The sequence below is a fragment of the Nannobrachium achirus genome (assembly GCF_963921795.1).
Source record: "Nannobrachium achirus genome assembly, chromosome: 11".
NCBI lineage: Eukaryota > Metazoa > Chordata > Actinopteri > Myctophiformes > Myctophidae > Nannobrachium > Nannobrachium achirus.
In genome coordinates this window covers 46,800,614-46,815,153 of record NC_137820.1, presented here as the reverse complement: position 1 = coordinate 46,815,153, position 14,540 = coordinate 46,800,614, and the positions used below count along the sequence as shown (strand labels likewise).

General features: G+C 44.7%; 1 protein-coding gene across 5 annotated transcripts in view; it reads left to right on the top strand.

Moving 5' to 3' along the window:
- enc2 (ectodermal-neural cortex 2) overlaps nt 1-14,540 on the top strand; it is a 73,581-nt gene that overhangs the window by 27,903 nt on the left and 31,138 nt on the right. For all 5 annotated transcript variants that reach the window (XM_080736049.1, XM_080736046.1, XM_080736050.1 and 2 more), the window contains 7 exons: nt 1,952-2,041; nt 2,910-3,073; nt 4,283-4,430; nt 5,334-5,530; nt 6,474-6,579; nt 8,476-8,619; nt 9,258-9,684. In XM_080736049.1, coding sequence (XP_080592175.1) covers nt 1,952-2,041; nt 2,910-3,073; nt 4,283-4,430; nt 5,334-5,530; nt 6,474-6,579; nt 8,476-8,619; nt 9,258-9,644 — 1,236 coding nt within the window. In that variant the 3' untranslated portion in view covers nt 9,645-9,684. The remainder of the gene's footprint in view (nt 1-1,951; nt 2,042-2,909; nt 3,074-4,282; nt 4,431-5,333; nt 5,531-6,473; nt 6,580-8,475; nt 8,620-9,257; nt 9,685-14,540) is intronic.

Here is a 14,540-nt window from a genome sequence, read left to right as displayed (position 1 = left end):
ATTAAGTAGAGCCAACGTACGTCATCACGCATGACGTTTTTGTCCATGGGCTGTATTTGTTTGGTTATACACAAACAGGAATATTTCACTTTTTTAGTAACTAGTAAGTAGTAACTACATTTTTCAAATATTTGGAGTGGAGTAAAGTAGCCTACAGTATTTGCATACAAGATGTAGTGGCGTAGAAGTAAAAGTATTGGAAACACTCAAGTAAAGGACAAATACCTACAAAATGTACATAAGTATAGTAGTAGTAGTAGTATTAGTTGCGACCGAAGGTCGCATATACTCTGAAGAACCGTGTCGCTTGAGTGTCCTTCCTTCCTTCCGTATCCTCGTGACCGTCCGTATCCTCTGTGATGTCAGTGTGATGTCAGCGAGTTGTGACATCACTTACTGTACAGGGCGGCTACACGAAATGTGGATAACACTATATATGGAGATAGTCCAGTCCATCATGGCATATGGGACTAACGTCATAGAAAGTAGCCATTGTTAGGCCGGAGTCGTTGGCTGTCTAAACATGGAGATGTGGATAACACTATATATGGAGATAGTCTAGTCCAATATGTCATATGGGACTACCGTCATAGACAGTAGCCATTGTTAATCCGGAGTCAATGGCTGACTGTCTGTACAGGAAGTAATGTCACATGACATACTTTTTATGCCCATATATGAGTCCTAACATGGAGATGTTGATAACACTATATATGGAGATAGTCTAGTCCAATATGTCATATGGAACTACCGTCATAGACAGTAGCCATTGTTAGGCCGGAGTCAATGGCTGTCTGTCTGACTGTCTGTACAGGAAGTGATGTCACATGACATACTTTTTATGCCCATATATGAGTCCTTCTGTACCACATCTCCATGTTTAGGCAAACTCCCCACAGAAAGGCCCTATCGCCAACCCAACCTAGGGTGTGAGCGATAGGGCCTTTCTGTGTGGAGTTTGCATGTTCTCCCCGTGTCTCCTAGGGTTGATACCCTCACAAAAACATGAACAAACTCCCCCCAGAATGACAACAACTAGAATCGTCAGAGAAACGCTGTGGTTGGCCAGATGGTCAAGAATTGGCGCGACCTCGCCCTTTAGGGCGAGGTCATTTGGACCTATACATGGAGAAATGGAGCAAACCTCTTTGGCCTAAACATGGAGATGTGGTACAGAATGACTCATATATGGGCATAAAAAGTATGTCATGTCACATCACTTCCTGTACAGACAGTCAGACAGACAGCCATTGACTCCGGCCTAACAATGGCTACTGTCTATGACGGTAGTCCCATATGACATGATGATGGACTGGACAATCTCCATATATAGTGTTCTCCACATCTCCATGTTTAGGCCCTATCGCTCACACCCTAGGTGGGGTTGGCGATAGGGCCTTTCTGTGTGGAGTTTACATGTTCTCCCCGTGTCTCCTAGGGTTGATACCCTCACAAAAACATGAACAAACTCGCCCCAGAATGATAACAACTAGAATCGTCAGAGAAACGCTGTGGTTGGCCAGATAGTCAAGAATTGGCACATGTCACCCTGAGGTCGCATTCCACCCTCAGGTGTCTTACTAGTACTTCTTACTTTACACCACTGGTAGCTTAAAGGGTCTTTCCTATTTGGTTCCGAGGCTAGAATGGCTTAAGACAGGGACTCTCAAACGGTTTCGTGCCAAGGAATCCCCAAATTTGATATATTTGTCCACGGAACCCCCATCTGAAAATGATTTGTGCCAAATACCCCCCCAGAACAGATGTTTTTTGTTTAAATATATATATATATATAATAGGAATAATAAAAAGTGGGATGTGTATTCGCTACACATACAAATTGGACGGCGTTCCAAACATGACCCACTGTTTGGGAAACAGTGGTATAGAGGGTTGAAGTGGTCTTGGTTTCTAATAACCTCTATAATGCTCTCAACATGTCGTCACCCAGGTTAGAGACACAGAGGATTTCTACAGTCTCTCTAAAGACAAGCTGCTGGAACTGGTACTCAGTGATGAGCTGGAGATAGAAGATGAGCAGGTAGTTTTCTTTAATACCTTCCTTTGTCCCTGCCTTCCTTTCATATTCCCTTTGTCCCTAATTATGAACCTACAGTATCTTCGTATGTCTTTGTCAGGCAGAAACCTTGTATCTCCAAGTTTCAACTGTGTCTGTTTTTTGGTAAATTAAAGCCCTACTTCATCGTACAAAAGTGTTGCACAAAATGAGTGAAAATAGCAGATCTAAAAGCAACGTGTTGTGTGCTTGTAGATTGTGTATTTCCACTATTTTAAATCATAAAAAAAAGAAAAAGAAAAAAAGAAAAGAAAAATACGTTTTTGGACATACAAGGTTTCCACCCGACAACAAAAATGGGTGAAGTTGGCCTTTAACCGGGAAAGCATTTATGTTATTTTAGATTAGGGTTGGCTATTCAAAAATAGCAGATATACAAGCTTGTAGATCTGCTATTTTCAAAGGATTTTTATTCATTTTATGCATTTGAAAACTTGGGACATTCTGCATAATGAGTACTTTTACTTTTGTACTTTAAGTGTATTTTGATACAAAAACTTTAAGACTTTTACTCGAGTAAATGTTGAATTACGCACTTTTACTTCTAAGGGTGCACACACACCAAAATAGCTATGAGAGTGGAATCCGCATTCCGCCAATGCATTTCAATGAGAATGAAGCGGTTTCATGCCAGTAGAGGATTTCTGCAAAACGCTCCCTTTATCTTTGAAACGCATTGACGGAATGGGGATTCCACTCTCATAGGTACTTTGGTGCAGCCTAACAGTGTGTTTCTACATTGCAGTATTGATACCTTTACTTAAGTAAGAAGGTCGGGTACTTTTTTCCACCACTGACATAATGTTAATAAATGGCGTTGTTTCTGAACCAGGTGGTGTTCAACTCGGTGATGCGCTGGGTCCGCTACGACTTGGAGGGCAGACGCCACCATCTGCCCGACCTGCTGCGTGGCATCAGGCTGGCACTGCTGCCCTCTGAGTGTTTATTGGAGGCTGTGGCCTGCGAGGAGCTGGTCATGGCTGACCGGAGGAGCAGGTACCACAAACACTGTGTGTGTGTGTGTGTGTGTGTGTGTGTGTGTGTGTGTGTGTGTGTGTGTGTGTGTGTGTGTGTGTGTGTGTGTGTGTGTGTGTGTGTGTGTGTGTGTGTGTGTGTGTGTGTGCGCGCGCGCGCGCGTGCATGCGCGTGTGTTTTTTCAAATGTATAAAAAAACGTTTGAAAATAGCAGATCTATGCAACGCATTGTGAGCTTTAGCTTTTAGACTGGCTTTTTTCAAATGGTTGAAATGTATATATAGGGCTGAAGTGGTTAATTTATTGGTGGTTGGTGGTTAAGTAACTAAAGTCTTCAAATAATTGGAATGTAGTAAAAAAAAGTGTGTGTGTGTGTGTGTGTGTGTGTGTGTGTGTGCGTGGGTGCGTGCGTGCGTGCGTGTGTCTTTCCATGTGCGTTTGAGCATGGCCTATTTTTCATCACCTCAAGGACAGGCATAGTGAGTGTATAGACATAATAGCTAACCTAGATAGCACCTGGCCGGGGTCCTTTTGATGCTGGCAAACATGGACATCTATCTATCCTAACCCCAGAGCAGAGATAGCAGCAGGCACCCAGCTTTAACCCATTAAGACCTGAGGCTATAGAAAAATCACTATAGTTCTCACACTTTCCTGGCCGATAGTCTGGATCTCTGTGTGGAACCTGCATTTCCATAGCCTGGGATCCCTTCACTTTTCAGGGTTTGATCCAGTCGGTAGTGGAAACCACTTTACGGCATGTTGTAGTCCTCAAAGGACTACAATTTGGCCATTCAGTTTTAACCCAAAATAATTCCCCTGTGCTCAAGGACATAGCTTTAGGGCCTACCTAATAAACCCCTTGATGTAGCGTAGTTTTGCTTTTGGAACATTTGTTTGGTATATATGCATCTTTTAGTCCAACTCGTAGCGACTGGCAAGACTACACTTAACTAGGCTACTAGAGCATTTTAATAGGGATTGGGGAAACAAACGGGGGGAGCCAAAACAAAGCGCTGCCGCTTGTGGTTTCCGCCTAGACCAGATCAAACGGCCTGTTATAAACAAATACCAGGCTTTCCTCAGAGAAAGCCTGGTGACGCGAGGTTAATAGCATTTATTTTTTTGCAATGGCAGATTTATATGGTTTCCAGGTTATAGACTTAGCCTACTCTACCTTTAAATGGAAATGTTTGCAACTCAAACTCAGTAACATGTTTAACTGTGCAGGTTAATCGTTGAGGAGGCCATGCAGTGCAAGAAGAAGATCCTCCAGAACGACGGCGTTGTGACCAGTCCCTGTGCCAGACCTCGCAAGGCAGGACACACCCTGCTCATACTGGGAGGACAGACCTTCATGTGTGACAAGATATACCAGGTACAAACACAATAATTTGATGACCAGCAGTGGTTCCCTATGGAGAGTTTCCTCAAATTATTGGCTTAGGAATATCCATGAATTCAAGTCTCCATGGGTTGAGTAACCAATAGAAGAAAAGTCATTTTGGGGGTGATCTATCCCTTTAATGTGTTTAAATCAAGTCTGTAATCTGCTGGGGGCGCCCGCTGGCCTGGTGGTCAAGGCGCGTACCATATACTAGGCTATGATGCCTGCTGGCGTCGCTGGTTCGATTCCCGATCCGGACGACCTTTGCCACATGTCATTCCCCATCTCTCTCCCCATTTCCTGTCAGTCTACTGTCTATCGAATAAAGGCATAAAAAGCCCAAAAACAAATCTTTAAAAAAAAAAAAAAAAAAAAGTCTGTAATCTGCTAGCAGAGAGCACTTTAGAAAGTAGGTTTGTCTACAGCAGTTGCATCAACGGGGCAGATTGACATGCTTGCAACAGAAAGACAAACAAGGGTAGGGTGACCAAATTCATGACAGCAGAACTGCTTCAGCACAACCTCACCACGCATGCGTATTGATGCATTGGAGCGAGGCATTAAGGAACCTTTTAAACCCATTGAATTGCAGGACATTGTTCTGTTCATGCAGGATGCGGGACAAATGTCCCATTTACTGGGATTGTCCCGGAATGTGCAAAGTTGGGTGGTCAGAAGTCACCCTAAACATAACCTGCAAGCTCGAAACGTGTCGCTTTGCGCCACATTTTGAGCTTGCAGATCTGCTTCTTTTTTTTGCTATTTTTCAAATTGAAAGGAACTGTTTTGGACATATGAGGTTTCCACCTGACAGACACGTCATATCGATTTTTCTTTTTTAAATAATCGATTAAGTCGCAGCCCTGACCGTGTGTTCTGTTGTACTGTACACAGGTGGATCATAAAGCCAAGGAGATCATCCCCAAGGCAGACCTTCCCAGCCCCAGGAAGGAGTTCAGTGCCTGCGCCATCGGCTGCAAGGTCTACGTGACGGGGGGACGAGGGTCGGAGAACGGAGTGTCCAAAGACGTGTGGATCTACGACACGGTCCACGAGGAGTGGTCCAAGGGAGCCCCCATGCTTATAGCCAGGTAGGACATCAGTAGTATAATAGAGCAGTGGTCCTCAACCTTTTCAGGCCGCGACCCCCATAAATAATCAGGGGACCCCCTTCACCCTGACAAGCACTAAGAGTTATATTTTGTATAACACGGTTTGTGAAAATAGCAGATCTACATCAGCTATTTCATGCCACGGTATAACCTTAGAGATGTGCTGTCACATATTGTCACTGTTGGGCAGAAACCTCTTATTTCCATATTTCAACTTCTTAGGTGTTTTCGCAGATTAATGTCCTACTTGGCCGTGTCACACAAAAGGAGTGAAAATAGCCGATCTATAATTCCTCAATGCATCACGATGCGTTGCGTTGTGAACTTGTGGATCTGCTATTTCCACTATTTTTGAGCGGTGGTCACACCGTCTCCTATGTGTGTAACTATGTAACTCTGTAGCATGAGCTGCAATGCCGCTGGGTGACCAGACCAGTGGCAGGCCTGGGTGACAAGTGGCGCTGTTGATTCACACACACACACACACACACACACACACACACACACACACACACACACACACACACACACACACACACACACACACACACACACACACACACACACACACACACACACACACACACACACACACACACACACACACACACACACGCGCGCGCGCGCGCGCGCGCGCGCAAGCACGCACACACACACACAGGGTATAGCTTAACAAAATTAACTAAGGGAGGCACGGCAAGATTGTTTATGTAGCGCATTTCAACAACAAGGCAATTCAATGTGCTTTAAAGGAAACGCATTATAAAATGTCATTGAAAAACACTTTCTGCGGACATCAGCAGCTAACAAATAGAAACAAACAAATAGAAATGACATGTTTTTTTTTATTTGTTTCGCCGGTGGTTCCCATGCATTTCCCCTGGTTAATGTCCCTCTTTCCCTGCTGTTGTCTGTGTGCCAGGTTTGGTCATGGGTCAGCGGAGCTGGAGAACAGCCTGTACGTGGTAGGAGGCCATACAGCTATAGCAGGGGTATTCCCTGCCTCGCCATCCGTCTCCTTGAAGCAGGTAAGAATCAGCACTGTGTGCGTTGTGTGCATGTATGCAACCTCTACCACTAATTAATGCTGCATGTTCAGACAAGCAGAAGTGTAGAATTAACCACATTAAACACTAGTAAGACGCCTCAGGGCGACATGCGAAAGGGCGAGGTCGCGCCAATTCTTGCCTATCTGGCCAGTGATGTATATCGGACCAGTTACCCAATCTCAACAGCGCCTGTTGAGATTGGCAGAACATGCCCATATATGGGCATTACCAAATATGGGCATTCCCACATATGCCCTTTATATTGATCACATCGGTACAGGGATCTCCATATATGGGCATAGAACGGACAAGGACGTAATTAATTTGCAAGTGTGATCTGGGAATGCCTTAATATTGATGACAATGGGACAGGGATCTCCATATATGGGCATAAAATAGACAAGGATGTAATTCATTTGTAAGTGACTGACTGAAGGACTGACATAGACAGACGGAGACAAGCTGCAACATTTCTAATGGTATACTGCGACCGAAGGTCGCAATTAACCTAATCTACATGCTACTATTGGCTGCATAATTGCTGATAGTAATACTACTAATACAATCAAAACAATAATAATAATTGACGATATACTGGCCAAACCAATGTATATGTATTGTACAGGCTTTAATCTAAACCTAATTGATTTGACTGATAAAGGGGCTTCAAAAGTTCTTGTGAACTCTTAAGTTCTTGTGTAGTCTTAAAACCTTCCATGAAAGTGTGAAGTTTAAATTCTTTTTTTTTCTTCTTTCTTTTGAATTGCTAAATAAGTGTCCACCTATTACGTGTAGCCGGGCCTGAATGGCAATCTTTGTCACTGCGGTAACGACTATTATTACACGGCTTGGTTGAATGCTTGATTCTGAGTAGTCAATCACTGAATTCAGCGGTGTGTCATTTCTGGATAATGAACACTCATGAACGCTCAATAACAGACAGGCTGTCTTATCAAAGGCTCAGAGAACCTGGCTGCCCTGCTTGAATGTTATTCTGTATCCAACATGACAGTCATACAAACAAACACATAATGTCATGTACTGCTAAACATTGCTCTCAAGAATGTTTTTGAAAACATTTGAAGCGAGAAATATTTGATCAACACTTCCTTGTTTTCCGAGGCGACTGTGTAAAACAATTCCAACACTTATGGAATACTTTCTTTACAGTAATCAAGGAAATAACTTTGTTTATCAAGTAGCCGTGTAATAAACCTGTGTAATATTCTTCAACAACCACCAGTGCACTGACAGGTATCCCTTGCATATGGGCTGGGGCGAGAGGCCAGGACTGGGGAGATTGTGCCCTACAGGCTCCCCTACCCTCTCCTGCCGGTCCTCACCTGCAGGAGAGTCAGTAGGGTACAATAGCAGCGGCAGGTGCAACACAGACATGGGTGGGGAAGGTCAATTTTCCTAATTAATTTAGACTGGGTTACCAGCCTGCTACGCTAGTATATTCAGTGGATTGGTTTTATCATTTCGCTTCTCAGTCTGGCCAGGCTCCTATCTCCATTCTGTGGTCTGTGGTGCGGGGTGGAACAAATACACCAGTGTGTTTTGGCTGGCTGATGACTTAGCTACCCCAACCCTACTCTTGATTCATTGGAACAACATCCAATCAGCAACGACGTCGCCTACGTAACAGGTGACTTTCGGAAATACGAGTCGAATGGAGGCTTGACAGAAGTGACAAAACCAATCCACTGAACGCAGCGTAGCAGGCTGGTACCCAGGCTGGTACCCAGGCTGGTATCCAGGCTATAAATAATTGAATTGGGGAGAAAAGGGGTAACAAAATGTGTAAATAAATGTTTTCTTTCCTATGCTGAAGTAATACTATACTAAAAGATTCTTTGTATGATATTCTCCCAGGTGGAACGGTATGACCCTCTGAGTAATAAATGGACTATGATGGCCCCTCTAAGAGATGGAGTCAGTAATGCAGCTGTGGTCAGTGCCAAACTAAAACTGTTTGTGTTTGGAGGCACCACCATACACAGAGACAAGGCTTCTAAGGTGAGTGGATTTGACCCCAAAGCACTGGAGATGAAGTCCTCTTTCTTTAGCATGCCATGTGAATTCTGGACTTTTACTTGTAACAGAATGTTGTTTACATCACTGGTTCTCAACCTGTGGGTCGGGACCCCCAAATTATTTTGAGGGGTCCCCAGATGATTAGCTTAATGTGAAACATTGTTTTCTCACTCAACAGTAAACAAACCAACATATATTTTAAGTGTATTGAGGGTATCTGTACAGACACAAGTGACAATGTAAGGACTTTTTAATACCTCTAAAATGACAAACTAAACATTGGCTAAATTGTCAAATATTAGAGGCAGAAATTGTGAAAATAGCCGATCTACATGCTCACAACGCCTCGCATTGCGAGGCGTTGTGAGCATGTAGATCTGCTATTTTCACAATAGAACCGTGTTATACAAAATGTAATGCCTAAACTCTTAGTGCTTGTCAGGGTGGTGGGGTCCCCAGTTAAAATGTGATTATTTTGGGGGTCGTGGCCTAAAAAGGTTGAGAACCACTGGTTTACATTGCAGTACTGACAGTTTTACTTACAGTATCTAAAGTAAAAATACGTGAGTACTTTTTCCACCACTGCAACAAACCAACTGGGTCCTCCCCCCCCCGTGCAGGTCCAGTGCTACGACCCGGTGGGCAACCGGTGGAACATCGCCGCCGAGTGCCCCCAGCCGTGGCGCTACACGGCGGCCGCCGTCCTCGGCAGCCAGATCTTCATCATGGGCGGCGACACCGAGTTCACCGCCGCCTCGGCGTACCGCTTCGACTGCGACGCCAACCAGTGGACGCGCGTGGGCGACATGACGTCCAAGCGGATGAGCTGCCACGCCGTGGCCTCCGGGAACAAGCTGTACGTGGTGGGGGGATACTTCGGCACGCAGCGGTGTAAAACGCTGGACTGCTACGACCCCACCTCCGACAGCTGGAACTCCATCACCACCGTGCCTTACTCCCTGATCCCCACCGCCTTCGTTAGCACCTGGAAACACCTGCCCGCCTAGCCGGGAGGACGCAACCCCTACCGGGAAGGACTCACTGCAGGTAAACCACGGGCTGGATGGGTGTATGATTGATTGATTGACTGATTGATTGATTAATTGATTCATTGATTCATTGATTCATTGATTCTTTATTAGACAGAAAAGTAAACAGTACGAGGTACAGATAGACATTTGGGATAAAAGGATAAAACCAAAAAGTCCTGGGGTCCTATGTATTCAATTCATCAACAACAACATTTTTGAAGTAGATAGTCAGGTATTTGGGCACTTGGAGCACCTTTGTTGACAAAAGAGGAAATCCTGCCCAAAGAATCTTGTTCTTTGATTTACTTTTTTGATCACATTTGATGCCATTCTTTCATTGACTACGATATTCTGTGGAACAGTTTAACAACATTGGTGTCATGCACAGAGAATGTAAACAGATCTGTAGAGCCTACACTTAACTTCCTTGTGTGCGATACATCTGCCAAATTCCAGTACTTCCGTTTAGAGACTCAACAGGCTAGGTCTCGCCCATCGTGGATTTATAGTTAGGGGTGTTGTGAGAGAATTTGCACACAGCAATGGCTACAGTATGGGAGACTATAACAGGTATTTGGGTTGGTGAATTAGTGTTTAGTTGGGGCTTTAACATATGTTTTCAGTGAGTGTTAGTATTTGTAGAAGAAAACAACAGCCTCCCTAGAGAGACTTGGTACAGTACCTACCGCGCACGCACATGCACGCAAGCACGCACCCTGTTTACACACACTTCCTGCTCCCTTTCTCACACACACACACACACACACACACACACACACACACACACACACACACACACACACACACACACACACACACACACACACACACACACACACACACACACACACACACACACACACACACACACACACACACACGACTCCCACTTATGCATTGCACGCATGTACACCCAGCAAGCAGAGCCTTGGGTGCCCTCTCTTTCCCCCCAACCCCCCACAGCTTTGTCTGCTCAACATGCTATTAGCTCCATGCTGTGAACTACGGGGGGTGCGTGGGGGGGGGGGGCACGACGTGCACGCGCTGAGGTACAAATGCAGTTATCAAGAGGAGGAGAGAAGTGTGGCGTGTATCAAGCCAATGGATAGAGTAGTGCTGGGCGACATGACTTCAAATCAAGCATTAAACATATTTAACTATATATAACATGTTTTCCCGGTAATATCGATGGTAATATCAATGCTAAAGAGAGAATAGGAACACTTTGACTCTGAAGACCCTATAGCCTCAACTGACTCAACTCTGTCCCAGCCGTCCTCTAAGACGCTGTATTATCAACTTCTTAGAGAAGATCTACTTTACGAGAAGAATCGGCCTGTCCAGCGATACTTGGTGTTGTTTGATGCCAGCACTAATAACATTAGCCCTATCCCCCCAAATCATGTTCTGCTCCATTGTACAAAATGTATGACGGAAGCTTTTGAAAATTGTGTGAGTCAACAGTCTGGCTCGAGAGAGCCCACCCCACAACCATTATTTATTAGAATTGTTTTAATTATAAGAGAGTATAAAGTAAAGTTGTATAAGAGCAAGCTCATCGAGATGAAGTCACAAAGTCACTGGCATCTCTTCTCCGAGCTGGCTAGTGTAGCCGCCGGCGCCGTTATATTCCAGTAAAGTCATTTGAGGTCCACAAACTTAAAGTGATGCTACAGTATATAGTATACCTGTACAAGATTGCAAGCGTGGCAGTTGGCACAGTAGCTGCTCTTGTTGGCTGCGAGCGGGACTCGCTCTGTGCTTTCATTTCCAATTAATTTTCTTCCTCTGTCATCTTAATCACTCTTTGGATGTGGAAGATTTGGTGTTGCACTGAAACGTGTGACCCATTGGATTCGGTGACGTAAGAAGTTCACAGGTTAAGATTATATTAGATAGGATAAATATAACATGAATATAGAGCCATCTGCTTCATTTGCATTTTGTTTGTCTGTTTTGCTAAGCAAAGAAAGCAAATGCAGAGAGCATGATTCCTCGTTCCTTGCCCACAGCGCATCATCTTCTGCTCCCATATGAAGACGCGAAAGTCACTTTCTGTCCGGCCTATTCGCAACACTTCGAGTTGTGATGGGAAGTCACCATTATACTGAAAAAACAGAGAAATATTAACTGAACCTAATAGACTTAAAGCTGTACTGTGGAAGCTGCTCAACTAGTGGTCAGTAGCGGTATTGCTTTTTTCGGCCGGAGTCGCCGCTGTGACGGTTCCCTCAGTAGGAGGTACTGTAGGCCTTTAGGCCATATAGGGTTTTATGGTTATGTATTGGTCACTCCCTTGGTTATAGTTATTTGCTTTGTATTAATTTGTGTTCTTCTCCTGCCCATAGGACTGGGGAGCAGCATTGATTGACTGACGATCATTGATGATCTGATTGGCGTGCACCTGGGCCCGGGTCCACGCCTATAAAAGCCTGCTTCCCCAGTCCTCTCCCAGTCCTCTCCCAGCTCTCCTCACTCCAGCTCCTCTCCCACCATTCCCCTTATTTGTTATTTCTGTTAGCACATGCAACACTCACACACTACATCTCTCACTCATCCATACATGCACTTCACTACTGATCTGACTGACTTCCACACCTCACTCTTCATTTTGGTATGTTTCATTAACTTTAATTATTTAAATAAATTGTTTAAACTTTGTTTTGACTGCGTCTCCCCCAGTTTTTGTTATGTTCCATGTAAACCCTAGACCAGGAACATAACAAGTGGGGGCTCGCGCCGGTAAATTTTGACTTTTTTGCAGTGAGTTTGGGGAATCAAGTGATTCTCCCTTCTGCATTTGTTTGCTAGTGCTGCGCTGCAATAGTAGAGTCAATTGGCTAAATTCTGCAGTAGTAGAGTCAATTGGCTAATTTGGGCGTCGGTTAATGGCTCGTTGGCGCTGTGGTTTAGTGAAAGCAGTGTCTTCATTTGGGAATCATTCCGGGGGTTCCTTTGTCCTGTTTGATCAACAGTCCGGTGAGTACAGAAAGCGCTGCTATGCTTTTTGGTCTGGACTTTAAGTTTGGGAGATGCAGTTAACTTTTTGGGTTGAATGTAACCGGAGTTCCATTGGTTAAGTTTCATTAGTATTTGGTTAAGTTTGGTGGGGAGGTTTTCCTGGTTTATTGTGCTGCTAAAGTGAAAGTTAAAGAGTTTCCTGGCTGGTTTTAATTCAGTTTTCATACAAGTGTCCCTGTGAGGTGCGTTTTTTTATTTTCCAGCTACTGGGGTTAAAATAATGCAAGTCGTTTAGGCCCGGGTGGTTTAGGTGCACGGGGCGGCTGGAGATTGCGGGTGCGTGCCGGTGTGTGCGTACCCCGTCTCGGGAGCGCAGCCAGGTGGTGTACGCAGGTCGCCAGCTAGTGGTTGCCTTTCCTACCCCTGGGTTAAGCTAGGCCTTTGCGGTGGCCTTCATGTGCATAAATACCCACCGTTAACCAGCACATCCAGTCGGGTGGAGTTAGCGGGGTGGTTTAAATAGTGGGGCACTTGTATTTTGTGTTTTGTTTAACCAGCTAGGGGACTGTTAAAGCGCACTTTAGCCAGGATGGTTACAGTAGATGAATTTGTAGATTCTCCTTCTGAGGAACTGTTAAGTCAGTGCACCAAAGACCAATTACTTAAAATAGCAGAAAACTATAACATTGAAATTGGGCCAGTTGACAAGAGATTAAAGGAGACTTTATTTCGATTGTTGAGAGAGAATTTATTTGAAAAAGATGTTCCTGTTCATAAGGGACAAGGGGCAATGTCTACTCCAACAAAGTCAGATGTCACAGCGGTGGCGCCGCCGTTTGTGATGCCTGTAGTGTCGGCAGGGTTGACATTTGAACAACAAAAAGAGTTAATTTTGTTGCAAGCTAAATTACAAGCAGATCAGGAAAAGGTGAGGCTAGACACACAGAGTGCTCAAGAGAAAGTGAGACTAGAGCAGGAAAGAGTGAGACTAGAAACTCAGTATGCAATTGAAAAAATGAAACATGATACTGAACAAGCTAAAATACAGGTTGAGCAGAACAAGTTAGATTTGATAAGGGATGGTAAGATGGAACCTGCTGCACAAGTATCTCCTAGACCTGCAGATCAGTCCGAGGGGTCGTTTGACATAAATGGAAATCTCCGTCTGGTGCCCAAGTTTTCAGAACGGGATCCAGAGACATTTTTTGTAATGTTTGAGCGTGTGGCTAACCTGCGTAAATGGCCTGATTCGGCGCGCACATTGCTGTTACAGTGTGTCTTAACCGGCAGGGCGCAAGAGGTTTTTTCGGCAATGAGTGTGGCTGACAGTCAAAAATATTCCTGTGTTAAAGCAACAGTGCTTAAAGCGTACGAGCTCGTCCCCGAGGCATACCGCCAGCGGTTCAGGTTTTCTAAGAAACATGACAAGCAGTGTCATTTGGAATTTGCACGTGATTTAACTACGTCTTTTAACCGCTGGTGCAACGCCTCGGAGGTAACAGAGTTTGAAGAGTTGTGTGACTTGATGATTTTGGAGCAGTTTAAAAATTCTGTTCCTGCTCGAGTGGCGACGTATATTAATGAGCAGAAAGCGCGCACTGCTGCAGACGCGGCAGCGCTCGCTGATGATTTTGTCTTGACGCACCGTGAAGAGTTTAATGCGGGAGGTGGCAATCATGCTGCCAATGAGTCACATGGCCGATATGATAAACCTCATCCTGTCGAAGCTAAAAGTAACAGCAGTGGTAATGTGCGTGAGTCAGAAAAGGTCTGCAGTCATTGTCATAGGCGGGGCCACTGGAGATCAGATTGTTTTAAGTTGAACGGTTACCCAAAGACTGACAATTTTAACGCAGGTGATCGGCAACCAAAAGGGGCTGGCATGTCCGCTCCAGTTCATCCGGTGTCCAC